This window comes from Oculina patagonica, chromosome 2, assembly GCF_052425735.1.
Source record: "Oculina patagonica isolate OP01 chromosome 2, crgOcupat, whole genome shotgun sequence".
NCBI classification, from domain to species: domain Eukaryota; kingdom Metazoa; phylum Cnidaria; class Anthozoa; order Scleractinia; family Oculinidae; genus Oculina; species Oculina patagonica.
In genome coordinates this window covers 9,265,744-9,290,608 of record NC_135759.1, presented here as the reverse complement: position 1 = coordinate 9,290,608, position 24,865 = coordinate 9,265,744, and the positions used below count along the sequence as shown (strand labels likewise).

The window sequence follows — 24,865 nt, the reverse complement described above, 5'->3', positions numbered from 1 at the left end:
GGATGAAGACTGTGCGATACAGTCCTGAAAGCTTCACTTACAAATTTTTCAGACCTTGTGACAAGAATATTTGTATGTTTATTAAAAAAGAAATATTTAAAAGATGTGTAGTAACGTTACCCAGGTCGACATTGCGGGTACCTGTACACTCCCGAAATTAGACATACATTTCTCATTTCAGTGGGTTACATTTTACAACAATTCCCCCTGGATCACAACAGATTCACAATAATGTCAGGGTACAATTTACCGTAAAAAAATATATTTAAAAGAAAGTCACAAAAGAAGATCTATCGATGTCACTATTCCACAAACCAGCAGGGGAGTATGCACATGACCGAATCGATTATTGTGGCGGAATTATCTCGTTGGAAACCAGCAGCTTCTATTGCATGTCATTTGTAAGGTACACGATGTTGTTCAGTTTTTTCGGTTTGTTTCCGAAACGGACTTGTTTAGCTGTCAAAACAAGAGTTAAATTTAAAGGACATTTTCCTCCATTTAACATGCACCTTGCATTTGACAATATTCATCTGAACATTCGCCAAGTTATCGACAGTCACCTAGTGATGTAACTTATTTTAATTATATCTGTTATATATTTGACTTGTTTACACTTTGGAAGTAAAATGCCCCACTTCTGTAAATGTTATTTGATTTTTACTTATGAATACAGTAAAGCCGAACAAATAAAGTAATTGACCAACACCTATAAGGCAGGTCGCACATCAAGTAAAATTAACAGGAGATGCTTGAGTTAATTAATACAATATCGTAATGAAATTTTCCCGTTATTAAAACCCCATATTGTAATCTTCATACAGTGTGTCCTATTCTAGGAAGTTAAGCTAAGTTAACGCTTGTTTTTTTTTTTTTTTTTTTTTTTGTATTTTGTTTTTGTTTTTTAGTTATATACATTAAAATCACTTGTAAATAAATGAATGATACGCCAAAATCTACTCCTCGAATGCTCCTCTTCAAAATTAAATTGACAATCTTTTTATACTTGCAACAATATCGCTGAAAAAGAAAAGTGACTTGAATCCTTGTAAAGGGGATGAATATCATTGAAATGATTTCGTTTTAGTACTTGAATTTACTTCAGTGAACAGCACATTGTACTACTTTGTGTACCCCACCTCGACTGTCTAAAATTGTTTTCAGTGTCCCTATTGACCTTAATTGCTTCTCCAGATACAAAATTGAACCCACCTTGTCCGTTTCCTAAATCCAACACTGTAAAAAGAAGAAATGTTGATAGGATTTGAAAAGGATTCATTGCCTACCACGGCAATAGTATTCTATGATATACCGCGGCGTCCAAATAGAAGTAGTGTCCCTTCAGGTGAGAGAATGGCGAATAAGTATTCACGGCACAGTGTTCAAAATATAGTTTCGTCAGAATTATCAAATGAATACGGGATCGAGGCCTTTATTCATGGTCATGCTAGTACCAGTGTGCTCTTCAATCGAGTTTTTGTTCCGATTTAACAACGATCCTTTGCATGACCCAAATTGAAAAGTGAGGCAACAAAATGATAAACTGAGTGCAAAAACAAAACAAAAACTTAACTTCGCATATAGATGACACAAGGAAAATGTATTCGAATAAAGCGGAAGTTGTCTCTTTACACAAAATCAGTAGGAGATTTTCCACCTGTAAGAGTCAATTATTGTGGCGGGAGCCAACTGTTTTTCTTGTTAATGGTAGAAACTCAGTTTAAGTCTTGGTATTTATTGACTTTTTTCTTGGTTTAACATTTCACATTGCGTATCGTTTGAACAATAACGAGCTTTGGAATCCGAAGAAATTCTGTCCAGAAGGTATTTTAATCTGGTACATGACTAGTTACCGTACGGTAAGAAACGTGACATACAACTGGTTCGCAGAACTATTTCTTTTGTCACGCAGTCTCTGCTGTCGCGGTCGAGAGAAGAGAAAGCTGTCATGTGTCAGCGAATCTTCCTATGAAATGTTTCTCGCTAAACTGCCACTATAGGCGTTTGTAAGACCTAAAAGTGATGATTATTTGTTTCATCAGATTTACTTGGCGATCCTGTAAAGATTAAGCTAGCGCTACAAGCGGTCGTTTTTTTCTCAGTACGTCGATCGAGAAGCAAAACAAATGGATCATGACTAATACACCACACGAGTACTACGAGTAACATACGGGAAACATACGGGTAACTACGGTAACACACGGAACATACGGGTACATACGGGTACACACGGGTAACATACGAGTAACATACGGATACATACGAGTGACATACGGATACATACGGGTGCATACCAGTTCCTATTTCATTTCAAAAAGCGTGCGTGACGAGTCCAAAAAAGTGAACAAAACCATTTTACTAGTAAAAAAGTCAATTTTGAATGTTATAGGATACGCTTATTCACGTACCCGTAACATATGAATAATCAGATTCGGGTGCTTCGTTCCCATTTCATTTCACTCTTCACGGAAACAAAACAAAAAACACGGGTACATACAGGTAAATACGGGTATAATAATCGAATAATAATCTAAAAAATATTGATTTTTCATCCCTCTCCCCTCAAAACAAAATTGCGTGACGGCCCAGGGACAAAGAGCATTGCTGGTTTTCACTGTCACGCCATGATAAAGTATAAAAAGAGGTTGGCAAAGGGTTTGGGGTGACGCGTGATTGAACTGAAATAAGCTGTGTGATGCGGAACTGCATCGAAAAAAAAAAAAGAAATTCAAGAAGATACAGTCAAAAAAGGCCAATAAAGCGTGACGGTTGTGAAATCATTTGCTGGTCTTTCCACCCTTGACGTTGGATGTCGTGATCTTCAAAATCCGAGACTCGCCGAGACGTCGAAACCCTCGTTTTAAAATCCAAGCCCGAGACTTCAAAATTTTAGAAAATCCGAGCCCGAGACTCTGTGCAGAAAAAAAACGAGCCAAGAGAAATACGGTTATTGATAATAAGATATTCTGGTGCGATGAATACCTTCCCTTTTCCTATGTTTTGAATGATTTTGGCATTTCGTTAATGAAATGGGAACTGGTTTGCACCCGTTTTTATCCGTATGCTACCCGTATGTTCCGTGTGTTACTCTCGTTTAATGGTTTTGTGTCTTACTTTTGTTTTGGACTCGTCATGCAAGCTTTTTGAGGGGAAGAGGGCGTACCGTAGAATTCCGGTTATAAGCCCTGGGCTTATACAACTTCGTAAGGGGTTTTGGGTGGGCTTATAAGCGGAGGGGCTTATATCCGGGAGGGCTTATAAGCGGAATGAAAAAAACGTTTCAAAACGAGCCACGGGAGTGTTGATGACAATACGTTTTTAAGTTAAAAACACATAATAAAGCAACATTTAGCCCTATTCAGTACTGTCATCTGGTAGAGGGGGGCTTATATCCGGGGGGGCTTATAACCTTATGTATTTTTTTGTTTCCAGGATGATGGGCCTATAACCGGGGGGGGCTTATAAGCGGGGGGGCTTATAACCGGAATTCTACGGTATGTACCTGTATGTACCCGTATGTTTCGTGTGTTACTCGTATGTTACCCGTATGTTACTCGTAGTACTCGTGTGGTGTATTAGTCATGATCTGAAGGCGAGTGGAAAAAAAGACCACGGAAGATCTAGGAAAGATCTCGCCCCCACACTTTTCACGGCATTTTTCCTTTTGCGCTCTTAATTCGCTTGACTATCGACGAACTATGAAAAAGGACTGCTTACAGTCTAGTATTTTTGTATCAGTACTGCAATACGGGGAGATCGAAAACACATCATCAAGTATTGCTTTTTCCCAAGAACGCCGCCTGTATGAATTTTTTAATTAGGTCACAAGAAAACTTTGTACCTCTCTAAGCAGTTCAGAGTTACAATGAAACCAAACTCAACCTGGGGCCACCCAGCGTGTTTTAGCCAATCGCAAGACAAGACCAGAACTAGAGATTTGGAGTTCGTTCAGCATCGGACTAATCAGGGTAAGAGGCAAATGTAACTGTTGCAAAGGTTAGTTTTTACGGCAAAAAAAATGTACATGTTTGTCATTTTGTTTACGAGAAAAAGAATAAATATTTACTAAATGGCGGCCGTGAATTTTGCTAACTGGGCAGACTCAACATAAATTTAAATGCATCATTTCAAGCACATGACGTCTGCGCTAACATCATTATTTTATTCGTTGACGTAAAGTATGTGAAAAACTATATTTGAACTCCGGCCAGATGTGAAAAAAAAATTGTAGTGAATATGCAATTCAAGAAATTGGAAGGAAAGAAGCTTAAAAAAATCAGGGCTTCAGCAGGATTCGACCCCTAAACCTCCACCAATACCGGTGCGATGCTCTATTAACTGAGTTATGAAGCAACACATTGGGAGCAAGTTGAATTGTGATTTCTTAATTTTCCGTGCAAGAAAAGAATGACGACATTCGTTTTATCAAATGAGCTTACGGCAGGTTAATACCCCGAAGGAAAGACATATTCGACATTAGATAGAGAGAAGTCCTTGTCCGATGTGAATTTCAGTTATAAGAAGGCACCAAAGAGTAGTATTAACAAAAAGGTATTTGACGCGATACGTTTTAAGAGCAACAACGGTACATAGAATGCCATAGCCATCGACACAAACACTCACTGGCGTTCGTTACGTTTCCTTAAAACAACTATGAGGGGCATGGATGCATTTATTTAATTACGATGACACTATGCGATGCTTGGAAATTACGAGTTAGCTTGAAGATGTCTCTAGATTTCATGATTATTTTTTTTTTTCTTGTAAGAGAGTAGTCTTGAGTCCCAGGTAAATCCCGAGAAAAGATTTCTGTCACGTTCATCTAATTATGTGACATCGTGACTTTCTCGCCAACTTTGTATGTCACACTGTTTGTACAGAGGAAAGGTCAGGTAAAGAGAGAATTACGATAGAAGCTGAATCTCAGAGGATAATGTGTTGGAGCGTACTTCGCCAAGAGTTTCGTTTAATTCACTTCCGTTTGCAGTATCCCAACTCAGCAGATTTTGCACAATCTCCTGTAAGTTATATTTCATACTAGCAGAGGGTTTCATAGAATATAGAAATCTACAAATTTAATTTTAGTTTTGGAAACATATGCTTCCATCGCTTAGAAGGTAACATAAGTTCAGTTATCTATCTCTTACAATCTCTAATCGAATTCACTCGTCTTCGACGATTTTTAATGGTGTATTTTGTATTTAATATTTTGGGATTTGATGAAAAGTAATAGCTAGCAATGTGGCAGTAGTTTTGTAATTAGCCCGCTTCCAAAGCCTGCTTATGTTTACGTTATAGTCTCAGTGGTAGTCATATGAAGACCAAAATCCTATCTGAAATCCTAAAGTTCAATAAACATATACCCCAAGCAGAAAAAAGCAGAAAAAAAAGCCTCCAGATGTATATTTGTAACACATTTTATGTAGTTACTAAAGCAGTTTGTAATCAGATACCTCTGTTGTGTAGATATATATTCTATGAATTATTAACACGGCAGTTCAGTTTGCATTGCGTAATGTTGAATAACAACAAGGAAAAACAATCGGCTTCCAACTGTTTTCTTTTTTGTTTTGACTGTCGCTGGCGCAGTGCTTTTGTGTATAGTTTTTGTGACAGTGAAGTGGCTAATCTTGGCAAGAGATTTCGAGATCTGCCGGGATATCTTTAGGGCATTGTGGCAAGTGAACTGCGCCAGTTCATGTTACATCAGTGATCGCCACTACATGATCTGTCGATATTGCGAATCTCTTTACAGCTAAATCTTCGAATTCAGACGTATTGGTTTCTAGAAATGTTGTTTATAATTGTCATTGATACCCTGAACGGACGTAGCAGATTTTGAGCTTGACCCTAGAAAAAGAATATCAGATTAGGGAGTCTATGTTCTCGGCAACATCGAAATGTGACTGGATTTCTCTTTTCTTTTTTAGTGGTTTGGCGTACCAGTTGTTCTTCTCTACCGTTTCGTCATTGCCACATTCTGCTTTTCCTCCATCATTTGGAGCGCAGTTATTTTCAGGCGCAACGGACCCAAGTGGTTGATTTACCTGAGTAACTGGAGCTTCTCTTTCGTCACTCTGTATTTCGTTTGTGCTACCATAGCAACGGCCATCCACTACAGGAAACAACGCAAACAGGGTGAGCACAATGTTGGAGACCAGGCTGAAAATGGCATGAGGAACTTTGCATCAAGTGGAAATTCGGACGATGGAGGCCAGCCAGGGATTACCGTGGGCAATGGTCTTGTGCATGATGATGCTGACGAAATTGATTTCGCTACCGACGGTGCTGAAGCATCACGGGTCTTCCCAATGACTTGGTTTCACGAAGCATTGTGGGTAGTTTATAACATCGCAGGAGTAGCAGCCCTTGTGGTGACCTTGTCTTACTGGTTGCTGCTCTTCAGTTCAAGGAATAAATTAAGCGCTTTGTCAGTTATTGTTCACGGAGTCAACTCCATAGTAATGATCAGTGATACTATGCTCACTTCCATTCCCGTCCGCCTGTTTCATGTTATCTACCCGATGCTCTACAGCATGTCATATATCGCGCTTACAGTGATTTACTGGGCGGTCGGTGGCACAAATTCGTCTGGCATGCCATATATTTACCCTCAGACCGACTACACAGGAAGACCAGTTCTCTCCGCTGTGTCACAGCTTTGCCTTTTCTTTATTGGCCTTCCCTGGTGTCAGAGTTTGCTGTTTGGATTCTATAAGCTACGAGTTTGGATAAAAATTAAGTGTGTAAAATAGTGTCGTGATTAGACAAGAAACGTCCTTTTACGTTCGCCGTTTTCAATGAAGATCGTACAACTGCAGAGGTCACCGTAGTGTTAGAGTGTTGAATTGTCACAGACTATGCCTAAGTGAAGGAACATCGACCCTGTGAAAAGCATAGACCATGAACGATATGACCCACTGGTACTATGGGTAGGAAGCCTTAGTAAGCTTAGTAATGTTCCTTTTATTCTTTCAGAACCTCAAAGCACGACTTAGGCAACCCCTTTTTGTTACCATGTTTTTTTCTGTCACGGTCTACGATTATTATTTTTTTTTTCTGATTTCCAAGTGAACCTTTGGGTCTCATCGTTCATGGTTTATGCTTTTCATGAATCAACGATTCTTCAACTAGGTGTATACTAAATTGGATGTCCAACATAGATCAACGGTAGTCTTGCCTTGTATATATGTTTATAGTTGAAGAGGCTATATCTCGTCGATGCACTGTGGTCTAGATATAGTAATGTAGATCACTGATAAAGATTTGGCAAACTTTCCAGATCGATCGAACTCAAAACAGACCAGTTTGCTGGAGTTTCTTTCTCAAGTTTGCCCTTTGATATTCTGTGATGTTTTTGAACTTTGCTTTTGTAAAAAAAAGAAAAAAAATAATATGGAAGTAGTTCAGAGGGGGCAAAAAAAAATACAAAGGAGGAGACAAGGGCAATTAACAAAGCGTGCTCGAGGAGTTGAACTTGGGCTACCGAGAACAAATCTACCCAGTAACAAAGAGAAGGGTTGAACCCCCGGGACCTCAGGATTACAAGATCAGCGCCCCAAATCATTTATCCACGCTGCCTCCAAAAAATTGTTGTTCCTTATTGCTGAGTTATCCATGTTATTGTTTATACATGACCAGTAAAATGTAGATATTTTCCTTTGTTTCTATATTTGTACTACTAAAAGTGTACTGAATGCATTGTTGCTAAAAATAAAGTTATCTTACCCAAACGACACTGTGTAACATAGTCCGTTCGTTTAAATCACTATTTTTTATAAGCAGTTTGTTGAGTTCTGCCTACCCAAAACATGAGGAAAACCAAGCACAAAAAAAAAAAACGATGGTCGCGGATAAAACTGATGCTTTTAGCCATTTATAAGACACTTTGTGAAGTAAGCTGCATGTAAAAAAAACGTTGAGCAACACTAAGGTAAAGTCTGCGTCAAGACCATAATGCAAAAGCATATCCCGGTTTCTTTAGAATTAAGCGATCAGGAGTATTTCTACTTCATTCGAGATGGGATGCTACAGTGGAACCCCGATATAACGATATTCCCGATATAACGATGAGTATTCTGTGTCCTGTCAAGACAGTAAAGAGTATGGGAGAACACCGATAAAACGATCTTCGATATACGATTCCCGATATAACGATGAGAATTTAGTGCAGAACGTAAAATCTTCCCGTGATATTGTGAATGCAGAACATTGAATTTAAACATGAACTTACAGTATCGAGTATCTCTATGTTTCTGCCAACAGCTTTGTACAATTATATCGAAATGATACTGTGTTTAGCCTCTTTATCAACTTTATCATCTTTATCCTCCTTGTCATTTATAGTTCTCTAAGTTTCAGTATCTTTGATTGTAACCCCGATATAACGAATTTTCGGTTATTTCACGGCCATATCGATATACCGGGGTTCTAACGATACCTCGATATAACGATATAATTTTACTCTCCCTTGACATATCGTTATATCGGGGTTCCACTGTAATCGATTGTACGGTTACCCCAGCATTTTTTCGCCGGTATCCATTTATACACCTGGGTTGAGAGAGGTACTATATGAGAGTAAAGTGTCTCAGTTTCCAAACAACACAACACAATAACCCCGGCCAGGGCTCGAACCCGGATTGCTCGATCCAGAGTACAGCACGGTAACCTTTGACCACCGCGCCTCCTATGTTGAGCATCACTTTCACATTTTTTTATTTTTTTCGTTTCAATTACCTCAACAAGATTTAGAGACACACGGGTCACCCAATAATATCAATCATAGGGCGCGTTTTATTAATTACTTTAGGTATTCTATCTGACTTCTATTAAAGAAACTCAGCAGTTTTATCTGAATATAAAAAGAACGTGTAAACAGAGTTTGGTCGTTTATCATTTACTACGTACGTGCATAATTTCTCTCTGAGTTGCTCATACTCCTGGAAACGTTGTAGGTTTTATCGGTCACGTGCTCATTCGCACCAGAGTGATTAGAAGCAAAGGAATTACATAACTTATCGTCACCCAGTCGACTAAAGGTACACTGTACTTTTCTGGGGTATTCTAGCTCATTGTAAATTTGTGCAAGCGGATTCTACAATCGGGGCTACCTTTTTGGATGTTTTAAACATTGCGGTGGACTGAAGAACAGTAAATTGTCACAGAAGCCCCCCGAGGCACTTACACGTTACTGTTGTGCGTGACACCGCGAAAGTGACGGACATGCTTCTCTGAATATTTAACAATATCCATTCAGTTGCATTAACAAATAGAGGTCAGACAAAGAACTGAGCTGAATTACAACAAAGTGAATCTGCTGTAACATGTGCTGTAATATTCTTCGCGAAGAGTTTCGTTTGATTCAGTTTCGTCTGCTACATCCTAACGCAGAGGATTTTGCACAATCTCCTGTAAGTTTTACTCTTTAATTCACTACAATTATGAGTAGATATGAAATGAATTTTCCTAGGATGCCAAAATATTTGTGAGATAATTTCGCATGGACAGACATGTAGTTAAGATCAGGAACGTGTCTGTAGCAAAGGTTTGCTTTAGACGACTCCTTCGGCATCGTTCAGTTCGGTCATGTAAAATCAGGTAAAATATATGGCTATGTGTTCTATCTGTCGACAATTTTATGTAGTAACATTAAACGGTGCAGATTCTAGTAAACATTGTGCCCGAGCCTTAGGATTATTAGACCTAGTTTCGTTTTGTGCTTTCCATTCTTTTTTTTTCCTTAATCCGAGAGTCGACATGTCAAAAATGTCATTATTTTCAGAGAAAAATATGTACACACTTCGTTGATAGATGCACCCAAACAGTTTGCAATTGGAAGCCGAGCGAAGCCGGTTTCACGTGTAAACAATTCGTGAATGCAATGCACGGTAATAATTATTAGGGGTTCATTGTTACGCAAGTGAATTTGCATTGTGTCAAGTTGACAACTTTAAATAAGTGAAAGAGGGCTAGTTTCGTTAGATTGTGTTTTTGTTGCTGTTGTTGTTGTTTTCGTCGTTTTTGTTTATGCTGAATTTTTGCAACCTGGTGACTTAACTAAGAAGGTCGTTTATTTCCAATGAAATCGCGTGACTTGGCATTACTACCATGAAGAAAACAATCTGAACGTGTTAAATGTTGCGTTACTGATTACTTATTGAATAGACCACCTCGTAGATTGTTCGCCGTACCCGGGCAAACTCTGCAAACTACCAGCAATGTTGGGAAAAGCGCGCAAAACTCTATAATATATCCCATTCCAAAGATGCATGTACATGAAGCTCTAAATTTACCGACGCGTTTTTTCTTACGCTACTCTTTCCAATCGGTGAATGTTTGTAAGACCATAAAAGCTTTTTCACGGTAAGCTCCAGGGGGGCGCCTTTTTTTTTCTTTTAATGACCTTATGCGGGAGCCTAATTGTTTCAAGTTAAATATCAGTTAGGGCTCGCACAAGAAAAAAAGTGGATTTCTTTATGTTTTAGTGATGTTTTGTAACATATCTTCACAGAAAGAAACACAAAGGCATCCTTATTCCAAAGATGGGCTCGACAGTGAGGGGTTTTTTCGGTTTATAAATATCTGGAGAGACGTAATAAACATCTTACACTTCTGTTTACGATGTTTCTTTTATTTTTTTCTATTATATCGGCGAGATGCTATATTATGTTGTGCAAATCTTGCCTTGATAGTGTTTAGGTCCTTATACACAACAACAATGGAATTTCTTACCAGAAAAATGAAAAAGTCAACGGCAAAAACTCTATATTAAAAAAAAAAAAGTTATGCAACTAAATGAGCTTTAATTAAGCTCAGTGGTCTATCGCTAGTCATGGATTTCCCGAGACGTCGCCAAACTACTCAACAAACACTTTCATGTAGTTTTTTATATCTAGTTCATTCGAGTCATGCTTCAAGCTTGTTTAGCGTAGTTAGATGTCTCTCGTGTTTTTGTTTTGGTCCCAAGTTTTAAGAACTTTTTGTAAGATTGACATGGACTATCCACATAGATCACGCGCGCAAGTCACACGACGCCTTAACGTCATATTTGCGTCCGCCCTCATAAAGATGACAGGCATTTTTTTACCAATCATAACATGTGCAGTATCTCGGTTATTGCATAAGTTCTTATATTAATCTCTATTCAGTAGACAGGGTGTATGCTGATTTTGTTAAGACGGATTCCGCTGAAAGTTCGAGCAATGAGTGCAAAAATTAAGTACCAAAAAATCTACTCGGCATCATTTTGTATACTATTTAAAAGATCTTATCGAAATTTATTTGTCTTACTGACCCCGTAATTTATAAATTCTAAAGCATTCTCGAGAAAATTTAAGTCAAACCTCGTAAAAATGTTTAAAATGCGCGCCATTTTGTTTTGAACTGGCGTGAAACGTCCTTTGTAACTGAAATATTGACAATTTCAAATCCATTTTTCTCTCGAGGGGTCAGCTTGAGTGCTAAATTTTTGGAAGGTTTTTGTTAGCTGTACTTAAAATGTTACCATGCTAAGAGGCCTTTTTGGTAACTTTATTTTTGCCTGTACTGCTCGAATGTTGGGCGGAAACCATCTTAATACGTATTGTCTGGATATATATTTTTTCATCCATTAGATAGCGTTATCAAGCCTTCAAACTGGGGTTCTTTAAAATGCTGATCTTTTATGTATATTATTTAATTAATATCTTGATGAATATCATAGCGTAATGACCTTGTCTTTTTTTAACTAAATTTAGTCGGTTACCTTTATCTTGCAGTGGTTTGGTGTGCCAGGTGTTCTGCTGTATCGCTTCATCATTGCGGCATTCTGCAGTGGCTGGATGATTGTAACCTTTCTTTATGACAAGTGGTATATTTGGCTGAGCAACTGGAGCTTTCTATTTGTCGCTCTGTACTTTGTTTGTGCTACCATAGTAACAGCCATCCACTACAAGAGAGAACGTAAGCACCGAGCACGAGGAAACAATGTAACAAATCGGAAGAAGGATGACGAAGGAAACTCGGTTTCAGAAGACATGGCTGCCGATACCACAGATTCCAATAGGAACTCAACCAGTTATAACTTAGGCACCAGGCATGTGCGTGAGGATGGTGAAGTGGTCTTCATACCAGACGACTCAGAAGCATCACGGGCTATCACAATGGCTTGGTTTCATGAAGCATTGTGGGTAATTTATAACATTGCCTCCGTGGCCGCAAATTTAGTGACCTTAGCTTTTTGGGTGTTGCTTTTCAGTGATAGCAAAATATCTGCTGACACAATTATTTTCCACGGAGTTAACTCCATAGTTATAATTGCCGATACCATGCTTAGTTCAGTTCCTGTTCGCTTGTTTCATGTCATCTATCCAATGCTTTACTGCATAGCCTATATCGTGTTTACTCTTATTTACTGGGCGGTCGGTGGAACAAATTCATTTGGGATGCCTTACATTTATCCGATGACTGATTACTCAGGGAGACCAGTTCTCACCGCGGTATCACAGCTTTGCCTTTTCTTTATTGGTCTTCCCTTGTTTCAAAGCCTGATGTTTGCTATCTATCGCCTACGAATTTGGATAAAAACAAAGTGTGGAAAATAGAAAGGCTGTTAACACAAAACATTACATTTATTTTGTAAAATTGCAAAAATGTATAACCATGTTATGTATTATAACTTTAACTCGGAAGTCATCTTTGGTATGAGCCCAGCTATAGCACGGTGCCAGCAGTAGTCATGTAGATGCTATACCTTATTAGAATTGTATTTTTTTTATAGAAATCATCGTTACTTTGCAAGGTTTTTCACCAATGTAGATAAATATATCTTATTAACCACGCGCGAGGGCCGTACTTGGCGAATATTGGCCCGAGGTCTTGACAGTACGGATCGAGCGCAGCGAGGTCCGTACAAAAAAGACCGAGGGCCAATATTCGCCCAGTACGGTCCCGAGCAAGCTTGGTTAATAAGAGATTTATTACACGACTGGAAACTTTGTGTAGTGAGAATTGCTACCTAGAAGATGTCGTGGAAAACAATGTGCGGCAAAACTTTTACGCGCGCTAAAGAAGTTATAATTATTTCTGTGTAAGCCGGGTCATATCATTTTCAAAGCAATAAAAACTCGGAAAAATTTTTTGCAAAAAACAAATCTTGCAAAAATCTTGCGCTAAATCGCCCGGGAATTAGCGCGGGATCATCCGGGACAAAACCCGGTCCGATACTTGGAAAATATCGGCCCTCGCGGGACCGGAAATAAAGTAATCTGATTGGCTGATTTAAGTATTGGCCCTCGAACCGCCTTAGTCGTGTAATAAGTAATACTATAATATACCGATTTCGTGTGGGGTGGACGTTTTGCGGTATAAATAATTATAATTAGTTGACATGTTTACGGTACAGGTACAGTATATCTGTTTTTATCTTTTCCAAGCTGTGTAATAAAAAGGAGTAAAATAAGGGATGTCGAATTTGGTTTAAATATTATTTCTTTATTTGCTTGTTTGATGTTGTTGCTCTTGTTTAAGCATTGTTTTGTTCAACAAAACAATGCTTTAACGAGAGCATCAACATCACGTTGTTGTTGTTGTTGTTGTTGCTGTAATGGTTTGACACGCGCATTATTGTTTACCCTCGGACCCCGGGGGGCACCCTGTGTATTTTTGGGTGGGGGTGTGCCGCTGGGCTTCTGAAACCCTTACCCTATACCAGACCATCTTCAGCTGGTTTTGCAACCCTATACCAGACTAGATATCGAAAATCCCTACCCTATCCCAGACTTGCTTCTTTTTAGAACTGTATCACGATCAGTGTTTTTAAAGGAAAACCATCTGTCAACAACATTGTCACAATGATTTTATTCACGTGTAGGGAAGCCTCTTTCTCTTTTGGGTTTCTATTCCTATTCTGGACTTAATTCTTCATACCTCTTATCAGTTTTTCGGCAAATGATACCCTTTTCTAGACCAAAACTCTTTGATTTCTATACCCTATCCCAGACTAAACTGCTTGAAAACCATACCCTTCACAGCGGCACATACCTATATAGCTCATATATGGGAGTGCTTCCCCCCCCCCCCCCCCCGTGCCTCGGACGTACATGTAAATTTATTGATATCCCCACGTGCACTGCGGTTCAAGGAACACCCGCTAACGTCCAAGCGCAATCCGCAAGCACAAGCACAAACATAAGTAGTTTGTGCCATGAAGTGAAAACGAACGTCGACATAAGCATAAGCAAAAGCATAAGTACTCGATGTTTACAAGTTAGAAGACCCCGTTCCCGACTCCGTTCTCTCGATAAATATGGCGGCAGAAACTTCCAGGAATCGAGTGCTGTTCTCTCTTACTTGTGTGATGACTAAGCGAAAGCGACTAAAACATAGTTAGTAGAGTTAGTCTCAGAGTCAGTCTCCTCTACTAACTTTGACTAAAAAAAGAGGAAAACGAAACATCTTATTTTGCTACTCGTGCCCGTGTTTGTGCCCATTTGCTTTTGTCTTTAAATTAACAACACTCTTCCGAACAACCTCGGAAAACGTTTATCAAAATCAACCGCGGCCTCCGTCAATTTGTTCAAGTTCTCAAACGCGGGAGAATGTGGAACATGTGCTTTTATTGGCTAGACACGGCCAAACGTAAACACTTTTCTTGTGCTTAAGCGGAGTTCGTTTTCACACGAACTAAAGCACAAGCGCAGGTATAAAAAAAAGGAGAAAAATGATCCTTGTGCTTGTGATCGCGCTTGTGCAGTATGCTTGCGTCGAAGCTGTTTTCGAGGAAAAATAATAGCTGTTTTTTTTTTTGTTTGCGTCATCTATTTGTCCATGGTTTTTGACGTGGCCATAGTTACGTCATAAATAAAAGCAGGTCTGGCCAAAAAATCGTTATATTGACGTTATCCTCTTTCCATAAAGTCTGGTTTTCTCACTAGTGACGACATATCAACATTTCCGAACAGGGTGTATGAAAAGCCACTAAGAGTTTGGGTACTCATATTGGAGTAATATTGGAGTACCTAATGGAAATACTTTGTATATCACGACGTCATAAATCACATCGTGTAGAGAGAATTAAATTTACACTCGTTTTCAATTAGATTTAATGGGTGCACTATCAAACATAAATCCTCGAACAGTGATTTCCGAAGTATTCGTTCGCGGGGACCAAAGATTAAGTTTTGTAATGGAACTTGGTATTCTCAGTCTGGGGAGGGCATAGGTTTGAGGACCGACAGGTCTGATGTAAGTGAGTCGAGGAAATATTTTCTGAGCAGGATGCATTTCAGAGGTTTCACGCGTTCTATAAATATTTGTATTCCATACAAACTTTAACCCTTAGAACTGTCCTCGCACTCTTCAATCGTCCAAACAAACTACATAATGGCCCGGGGTGGGTACTTGACCTAAGTTTAGGTATATTGGTGCAGCTGGGGATTTGAAACCCTGACCCTGCTTAGGACAATACTATTTAGGACAAAGGACAACATCAACAATCATTTAAGCTTTATTGTGATTGCGTTCCGTACGCGATGTTTGACGCATTGAAATGTGAAAACACCGATCCCACAAAATAAAATAATGCTTTTTATTAAAGTGAAAGTGAAAGCACTGTAAATACATGGTTGACAGTCTTGCATCCATACCCTGTCAAGGACAGCTTCAGGCCCTGTTTAGGACAGAGGAGCTTGAAATTATATACCCTGTTGAGGGCCAGAGGAGTCAAAAACCATACCCTATCCAGCGGCACGTCCCCGTATAGGCTATGTAGGAGAGTCCGCCCCCTCCCCCTCTCCCCGGGCATAAAGACAAACTTTAACAATGCGAAAATAGAAGCTGATACATTTATAAACTATATGGCGTATACAAGGTCCTTCTGTTCCTTAACCAATACGGTGATCCCCCATTTTTATTTTAAAATTCAAGTCCTCGTTACTAAACAACTTATCCCACTAAAAAAGTTTGATCGAAAATCAATGGGCAGTTGTTCATTGTATTTCATAATTAAAATAACTAACTTAGTTGTTATCATAATAGCCAAAGTTTGTATTCATTGTTAGTAATGTTTGTTTTTGTTAACGTCATTTGTAGATTTTGCAATATTTTATATATATTAAGGTAGATATATTTAACAATTATTCAACGACACATATACGACACAATTCGAATAACTAGTGAACCAAACATCATTTTTTCGGTAATCAAACAGGGGCACCCAACGGAATATTTCGTTAACTATCTGTTCGGAAGACGATTTGAGATCTAGAATTTTCGGAACATTCGTTGTAAATTTTTTTGCTTGCCTGCCTTTCCTAGGATTTTCGAATATCTAAAAAATGGTATAATTGTTCATTTTTAACGGATTTTTACTCTAAAAAGGTCACCTAGAATTTTCGGGAGCCCTTCTCTGGCTGGAATTTTTTCGAAAAGGTAAGTTTTGATCCCTATAACTTTCGGATCACTAGACTTTCAGCTAGGAAATCCGAACAGATAAAAAATTTTTAGGGGAAAAAAATATGCCTATAACTACCGTTTAAATACTAAAATACGTTGAACGGTGCTATCTTTAAGTGGTTTTGAACTATATTCTCGATGGGTACCCCTGATCAAAGCGACACGCGAAGGCAGTTTATTACTGAGCCATACAAGCTTACCCAGAAATCGTGGTAGTTCTCATTTTTTTGTAATATTGCAATATTTGCCGAGTTTTGTTGCGGTAATGTGGTGTTCAGCATTCCCCAATTCCCCCCTCCTTTAGACACGTACATTTTTACTGTTGTGTGACATCGTGACCGTGACATGCTTCTCTGAATTAGATATTCATTTTCTTGCATTAGCAAATAGAAGTCAGACAAAGAACTGAGCTGAATTATAACAGAGTGAATCTGCCGAAGAATGTGCTGTAATATTCTTCGCGACGAGTTTCGTCTGATTCAGTTTCGTTTGCTGTATCCTAACGCAGAGGATTTTTCACAATCTCCAGTAAGTTTGACTCCTTAACACACTACATATTATGATTAGCAGCTATACATAGGATGCAAACATATTTGCGAGATTATTTCGCATGGACGGACATTGTAGTTCGGATAAGCGAAACGATTGTGGTACTTTTTTGCTTTAGATGATTCCTAGGGCGTGTATAATTTACTTGTCATGTAAAATGTATGGCTTTATGGTCTATATGTTCATGTTTGAGGAATATCGATATTTATCTATCGACAGTTGAATGCAGTAACACTAGTTCTTATAAAGTAAACATCGTTCCTGAGCCTAATTTAAAGATAGTCCTGGTTGCGTTTTGTATTTCTTATCCGAGTGTCGACATGACAAACATGTCATTTGCGGTGATATAAAAATATTTAGTTCGATGATCAATGCGCCCAAACGTTAAATCGAAAGCCGACCGAAGCCGGAAATGCAATATGGTAATTACGGGATCATCGTTGCGTTGGCAACTGCCAATACAGATTTGGATTGTCGTGACGTTGTTTAATTGTTTGTGGTGCTTTAGCTACTTTACTGAGAAGTCGTTTATTTCCAATAAAATCACGTCTGTCCGTGTGAATTTGCATTATTTTAAACAATAAGAAAACAATGCGCAAAGACGTCGTGGAACTAATGTTGCGTTACGGATCAAATAAACCCAGGGTTTTGTTCGTCCCCAACGTAAGCTACTTACAGCTTTCGATAGTATTTTCGACAGGAATCAACCAATCATTACGCGTGCAATATCTTATTAATTGTATGAAGTGTTGTATTGCTTTCCGAAATGATTACACTGTAATCATTTCGTAAAGCAATACACGATTTTCTTCACCGATATGGTCGTTAAAAGAATGAATAACTCTATCAAATCAAAGATCTCTTCGAGATATCGACTTTTTTTGCATGAGGTTAGTATGAGTAGAAGGTTTATCCTGGGCATTGTTGTTCGAACATATCATGGAAGAATTCAAACGTCTTTAACTATTAGCAACGTTTTAGTGTGTGAAAGACTTGTACGAGTACAAATTTGCGTTGTTAATCGTTTTAGGTTAAATTAATATTAGCGCCTAAAGACTTGTACTAGTAAAAACTGCGTTCTTAATCGTTTTAAACTTCACTGTCTTCGAGCGCTGAACCGCTTACATTCTTAATTGGTTATGTGACGTAAGATTTGGGCTACTCACGTTTTTGATTCTTATATAATGTTTGTAAATTTGACAAGTCACGTTTTTTCTACAAGAACGGAAGTGCTGAAGCACAATTGTGCAACTCAGCAGAAATAATCAATTGTCACCAAATGAGTTCCCTTTGGTTAACTATTGGCAACGTTTTAGTGTGTGAAAGACTTGTACGAGTACAAATTTGCGTTGTTAATCGTTTTAGGTTAAATTAATATTAGCGCCTAAAGACTTGTACTAGTAAAAATTGCGTTACATTCTTACAACCGCTTACACTCTTAATTGGTTATGTGACGTAAGAGTTGGGCTACTCACGTTTTTGATTCTTATATAATGTTTGTAAATTTGACAAGTCACGTTTTTTCTACAAGAACGGAAGTGCTGAAGCACAACTATAGAGTGACACTTACAAGTCACGCGCTTTGATCACCCACAGCGGAAAGTATTCCCTTGAGAGTTAACAAGAATGCGATCCCTTCCGGTTCAGATTTGAGTCCACTAAACGCTATTCTCCTACTTTTTTGCTTGTAAACAAGCAAAAAGAGTCGAAAAAAACGATGAATTTATCATTCGATGCATTTTACCTCTCTTTCATTGGTATAAAGCCTACCTGGTGACCTGCAAACTATGCCTACAAACAACGGTCTGCTCATACACATTACCGTCCGACACTGATTTTGCTGCAAATAATATCTTGCTCAAGCGCAGTTGTGTCCGATTCTGTGAAAATCCAGATTCTGGGTTAGCGGTGTGTTTTTTAAAAAAAACATCTCGTATCATCCACGGCGAAGTTACGGTTTTCTTCTGTGTTATTTCAGTAATGAAGCGCGCGGGTTCCAGTTCCAGGAGATAATTATAAAAACAAATTCAAAGATCGAATGATAAAACTAGTGGTAACCACATGCTAGAAAGTGCGGGCCTTGACGCACTTAGACAAGGTACTGGTAGGCAGTGCCGATAATTATAATTATTATACATTAGAATTACTTTGAAACATGTGATTGGTCGAGAGCATTCAGTCAATATACAGTAGCATGTGAACTTGACATGATAACCCAATATCTGCTGCAGATATTGGGTTATCATGTCGAGTTCAAAGTCCGCCTAGTTTCCAAGCCCCTCGTCCGTGTAGTGCTGTCAAACTTTTGAAAATATGGCTGAGCGATTCGCCTCCATTTCCGAAGAGGAATTGAAAGTTTTGATCGAGAACAAAGATTCTAAAAACACCAAGAGAACAACAAAAACAAGTGTAAACATTCTGAATGATTATTTGAGGGAGAAGAACCTGGAGAAACCACAAGATAAAACCGCTTTGGCCAATGTTCTGACGAAGTTTTACGCCGGCGCTAGAAAAAGTGTTGGCACATTGTTTAAAAACGTATAATAAAACAATTATTGAATTCGGTTTTCGCATGATATCATGAATTATCAAAACCTCGTGTCTGTGTTATCTGCCTCAGCCTTCGGCTTCGGCAGATAACACAGACCTCGGTTTTGATAATTCACGATATCATACTCAACCTCATCCAATAATTGCTTAATAAACGACTGAACAAGGAGGACTGAAATGATCAAATGGACAATAGACAATTATTCTGAGTAACGCGTCACGCAAGGATTTTTCGCACGCGGTGCAGTGTGAATTTAGATGTGATTTTTCTCAGTCGGTAAACTCGCTATGTTGTCAGTGTTATAACGAATTTCTCGACAATAACCGTTGTTGGAATCATTCGCTTTACCGTGGTTTATCTGTGATACAATCACAGCAAATGTTCTCAAAAGCAACACATAACGCCTTCAATGTCACAGAAGGTTTATCTAATGTGACAAGCTGTTTTTAAAATATCGCTCTTGGAGAACAGATTTTTTTCTTCCGGTGTTACGACAAACTGTTGTGATTAACACATTTTCGCATTCCGATCGTGCTTAGTGGAAGAACAAAAATTTCAACTTCCGGTTCGGTCCTGGTTTATAAACGTGGCGCGCACGCGTAAAACGCTATCCGCTGGTCACTGTCAAGATTAGGGTTGCGGGCCTCTCTTGGGCCCGCAACAATTATTTAACATGGTTTTGGTAAAATATGGCGATTTGTTAGTGTTTCACAGTTCAATAATTTGCTTCAGCCTCTATGACGATATTTTTCACAACCACGGTTAGTTGTTGTTAATTGTTTAACCGATTCCCTTTATATCTTATCTCTTAATATCGATTTTTAATCTAAGTGATTCTAATCCTGTAATAGATTCTTGTAAATAGTTGATTTTTTTAGAATTTTTAGAAATTTTACTAGTTTTTAATAATGTATTTCCATTTTTAGTACTTTTAGAATTTTTACTAGTATTCAGAATGTATTGTCATGTTTAGTATTTTTAGCGGAGCTCTACAGCGGCCCGAAGGGCCGCAGAGCAGAGCCTCATACGCATGAAAGAAGGAACACTATCGAAATGAGTTTTCATGGTCAACATGGATAGCGGCATAGCTCGCGGGCGCGTACGTCGTACGTACGGAGTCGCGCAACATGGCCGCCATAGTTTGATGGTAGAAATAGTGAAGCAAGAAGGCCGTATAAAGGCGGCCGTATAAAGGCGGCCTTTAAAATTTAAAGAGGTTTGAAAAGAAAAACAAGAAGCAATGAAACAAAATGTGGCTGAAAATTACGTGTAGAAAGTAATCGACAACCAAAAAAGTGGACATTGAGAGCCATAATCGATCCATGACTTTCGTGTCTATCTGTAAAGCCAGCATCGTACATGAAGGAGTTTCGAAAGCTATATCGGGTTGATATAATAAACAAACCATTTTATTGCTACGGGGTAAAAAAAAAAGAAAAAGGAAAAAAAAACTTGACCCTCTGGGATTTGAACTCACGACCTTCCGATCTGCAGACTGGCACCTTACCGATTGAGCTAATCCGACAGACTCAGCGATTCACGTTGAATATATCCTATATCAATGTAATAGATATTGTGGAGTCTACTAAACTGCTGCGAAACTTTTACAGGATCGCGAAACTATTTTCTATTGCTAGAAAGCAGATAATTTACTGTACTCTAAAGTAATTTTTCGTGCCATGAGTAATGATTTTGCCCCGCTTTAAGATTATTATTTTTGTCGTACTAGTACTGCTGACATTCGGTTTAACCGTAAGCTATTTAAATTTGTCTTGAACCTATAAACCGCCATAAACATTAGTACTTTGGCCGCTTATTCACTAGAATGAAAACATTGTAAGCTCCAGTGAAAATTTAATAAATGGGGAGCTCCGCTTTTAGGCGTGCCTAAATCTATATATTAGAATTTTTACAAGTATTCAGAATGTATTTTCATTTTTAGTATTTTCAGAATATTTACAAGTATTTAATGTATTTTCATGGAGAACCTGTAAACTAGCTTTTGAGCTAAATGTTCTATCCATGTGTCTGATCTATCTATCTTGCAGTGGTTTGGCTTACCAGTTGTGCTGTTGTATCGCTTCATCATTGCGGCGTTCTGCAGTGGCTGTATGATTGTAACTGTACTTTTTGACAAGTGGTATATTAAGCTGACTAACTGGAGCTTTTTATTTGTCACACTGTACTTCGTTTGTGCTGCCATAGTAACGGCCATCCACTACAAGAGAAAACGTAAGCAGAGAGCTCGAGGAAACAACGTAACAGACCAGAAGAAGAATGACGAGGGAAACTTGGTTACAGACGAAAAATCTGCCGATACTGCAGATTCAAACAGGAATTTGACCAATAGGTGCGAGACAAGCTTTAACTTAGGCACCAGGCATGTGTGTGAGGATGGTGAAGTGATTTTTGCATCAGACCCCCCTGAATCATCACCGGCTGTCCCAATGGCTTGGTTCCACGAAGCATTATGGGTAATTTACAACATCGCCTCAGTGGCCGCCATGTTGGTGACGTTAGCTTTCTGGTTGTTGATCTTTAATGGAAATAACAAAATAATCGGTGTCGCGATTATCTCCCACGGAGTTAACTCTATAGTTATGATTGGTGATACCATGCTAAGTTCAGTTCCTGTTCGCTTGTTTCATGTTATCTACCCAATGCTTTATTGCATTGCCTATATCGTATTTACAGTGATTTACTGGGCGGCCAGTGGTGGTTTTATTTATCCACAGACTGACTACACAGGACAACCAGTTCTGTCCGCTGTGTCACAGCTTTGCCTTTTCTTTATTGGCATTCCCTTGTGTCAAACCATAATGTTTGGTTTCTATAAGCTACGCGTCTGTATGAAAACCAAGTGTGGTAAATAATAATGTGATTGTTTACACAGACGCAGCCTATTTAGATCGTAAAATTGCAGAACTCTGTGCAAGGTTATCAAGTTAACAATAAACTCAGGGGTCATCCTTGTTAGAAGCCCAAGCACTGAACAGTTGTATATAGAGTACAGAGATGCTTAACAGACATGTTTTACATGTTTTATAAATTGGATAGCAACTTTAAAAACTATCCTGGATTGATATATAATAATGGACTTATTTGCCGTACTCTTTTTTTTTTTATTATCAAATATGGGGTTAAATTACTGAATGCTGATTGGCTGAGACAGAGGGCATTTTCTCTTAATCACGCGGGCACTTTTGGTAATCAAAAGGGCTTTATTACATGATCCTGATAGGCTGAGCGCGCGGCGTCAGCACTCAGTTGGTTTCCCGCCTAAAATGAGTTTTGAAAAAAGTTCAGAAACGCAGCGCTTGATCTGAGTTTGATATAAATGCGGTTATTTCATTAAACGTGAAAGAAAATCGGCATGCAGGAATGAGTGGTACCTTGGTGGAATAGAAAGAGGACTTTTCAATCCAATCCGAAAACGCTTTTAGTCTGGACGGCTGGCGTTACACGAAGAATAGAAATTCATGGCGGCCGAGGCTTAACGATAATTTCTTCGTTTTACTTCGCTCCACGCCACCTTATTAGAAACAGAGGCCACATTATCCGCCCGGGAATGGCATAAATTTGTGTTGGTACTTACAGGTTTCGCTGTGGAAAGGAGAGTGTCGGGTTTAAGAAGGTATATTAAAGCTCTTTCGGACAACTAGTTGGTAGGGGTTTCACCTTCCACGCGGCAGCAAGCCTCGCAAACAGAGGGGAATACAATTTAACTGTTTCATTTTTATCTGTGAACTGCACATGCTATGTTATGTTTACTTTTAGTGTAGGCTTTTCTCTTTCTGGACTTACGTTGATTGTTTATGTGGTCATTTTGCTGCGAGCGAATATTCTTGCCAACCGGTTACTCGACAGCGAGGCCTTCATAAGTTTTTCTTTCTACAAAATTTTGCCCGTTATGTGATAAACAAGTAGTCGCAATGTACCCTCGTGCAATTAAGGATTAATTTCACTTGCATTTTTAAAGTTTTCCAAATTGCCTGCGTCGCTTCGCGACTCGGGCAAATTTGTGAAAACTTTAAAAATGCGCGTGAAATTAAACCTTAATTACATATACTAATCGCAGTTTTTTTAGTTCTGTATGAGAGGTTTACTGTTTTGCTGACCATTTGCATGAAAACAGATCATTGGTTTGCTTCTTTCCATCATTTTCAATCAATGTAAAAATAGAAATTTTTCTTTTAGAAATAAAATATCAGGTTTAAATGCTTTTGCCTTTTAATTTGTGTTTGATTGTTTGTTTGTTTGTTTGGCTGTTTAACCCTCGGACGTACAAGGGGGCGGGGGGTGGATGCCACCCCCCCCCCCCCCCCCCATAAGGTTTTTTCCAAATTTTGAGAAAACGATTTACTCTACAGTACTGAAACTTTCAGTAGCTGTTCATTCATCCTTTGCCAAAATTTTGATATGTCAACCATGTGTCCATGATATTTGACGTTGCCAAATACAGGCAGGTCTTGCCAAAAATCGTCATTTTTAACATTTTTCTTTATTTTTTCCATTTTTTTTAAACAGAATTGCAAGATTTGTTTATTTTAACACTCCATAAGCATTCTGACTTTATTTTGCATCAATTTCCGTTATTTTGTGACTTTCTAAGAAAATGTTGAAATCCAAGATGGCGGCTCTAATGACGTCACGTGACGTCATATGACGTCACAGCCAATTAAAATTACGCCATCTTGTAGAGTAAGCTACGGGCTTTCTTCTGAGAGCAAAATAATTTCGCTACGCCTTAATATAACGAAAACTCCGGGGAGGGGTTCCATCCACCCCCCCCCCCCCCTTGTACGATGGTGGGGGTATGAGTTTGCTTGTACGTCCGAGGGTTAATTTAGCTGCTGCTGTTTATGCCTCGTTTTGTGTTGTTGTTGTTTTTTTACATGCAGTGCATGCGTGAGATGAGTATTTTCAATCAAAGACACAAACAAATGTGTGCACAAAATAAAAAAAAAAAACGTCCGAGGCGGGGAGGCCAATCAAGGTGCGCGTTGCACTTGGACATTAAAATAATTTAAAGAAAAATAATTTAAAGTCAGCAGTGCTTTCTCTGTGCCGTTCTTAAAGTATAGTATTTATATATAATTGATTTTTTCATGGCAACAACATTTGACAAGTGTTTGTTTCCAAAATTTAAATTTTCTTTCCTGTTATAACTTTTACATCTTTTGGCATTCCTTTATGCTATTGATTACTCTTAAACAGTTTTGTGGTGGCATGAAAAGGCAAAAAAAAATTAAGATAACATAATTCCCACGTAAAACGAGAACATATGTTACAACCTGCAATTGTTGTTGTTAAAGTTTAAATATCTCAGTG

At 38.6% G+C, this 24,865-nt stretch overlaps 3 protein-coding genes across 3 annotated transcripts; all 3 read left to right on the top strand.

The window, feature by feature from the left end:
- Positions 1–4,897: 4,897 nt before the first annotated feature.
- Positions 4,898–7,390, top strand: LOC144642953 (protein rolling stone-like). The gene is made up of 2 exons (XM_078502076.1): positions 4,898–5,020; positions 5,931–7,390. The coding sequence occupies exons 1-2, from the start codon at positions 4,934–4,936 to the stop codon at positions 6,753–6,755; spliced, it is 912 nt and encodes a 303-aa protein (XP_078358202.1). The 5' UTR covers positions 4,898–4,933; the 3' UTR covers positions 6,756–7,390.
- Positions 7,391–9,289: 1,899 nt separating this feature from the next.
- LOC144642955 (uncharacterized) lies at positions 9,290–13,432 on the top strand. Its single transcript, XM_078502078.1, has 2 exons — positions 9,290–9,413; positions 11,760–13,432. Exons 1-2 carry the CDS (start codon positions 9,327–9,329, stop codon positions 12,582–12,584), a joined length of 912 nt encoding a protein of 303 aa, XP_078358204.1. The 5' UTR covers positions 9,290–9,326; the 3' UTR covers positions 12,585–13,432.
- Positions 13,433–16,821: 3,389 nt separating this feature from the next.
- LOC144642954 (protein rolling stone-like) lies at positions 16,822–23,620 on the top strand. Its single transcript, XM_078502077.1, has 2 exons — positions 16,822–16,962; positions 21,583–23,620. Exons 1-2 carry the CDS (start codon positions 16,876–16,878, stop codon positions 22,405–22,407), a joined length of 912 nt encoding a protein of 303 aa, XP_078358203.1. The 5' UTR covers positions 16,822–16,875; the 3' UTR covers positions 22,408–23,620.
- Positions 23,621–24,865: the final 1,245 nt, after the last annotated feature.

What these genes read in the sequence shown, in the direction of transcription:
- LOC144642953 (XM_078502076.1), top strand. Translation starts at nt 4,934, where the DNA reads ATGTGTTGGAGCGTACTTCGCCAAGAGTTTCGTTTAATTCACTTCCGT. An exon ending in CAGATTTTGCACAATCTCCT is followed by an intron (nt 5,021 to 5,930) that starts GTAAGTTATATT and finishes TTTCTTTTTTAG; the next exon opens with TGGTTTGGCGTACCAGTTGT.
- LOC144642955 (XM_078502078.1), top strand. Translation starts at nt 9,327, where the DNA reads ATGTGCTGTAATATTCTTCGCGAAGAGTTTCGTTTGATTCAGTTTCGT. An exon ending in AGGATTTTGCACAATCTCCT is followed by an intron (nt 9,414 to 11,759) that starts GTAAGTTTTACT and finishes TTTATCTTGCAG; the next exon opens with TGGTTTGGTGTGCCAGGTGT.
- LOC144642954 (XM_078502077.1), top strand. Translation starts at nt 16,876, where the DNA reads ATGTGCTGTAATATTCTTCGCGACGAGTTTCGTCTGATTCAGTTTCGT. An exon ending in AGGATTTTTCACAATCTCCA is followed by an intron (nt 16,963 to 21,582) that starts GTAAGTTTGACT and finishes TCTATCTTGCAG; the next exon opens with TGGTTTGGCTTACCAGTTGT.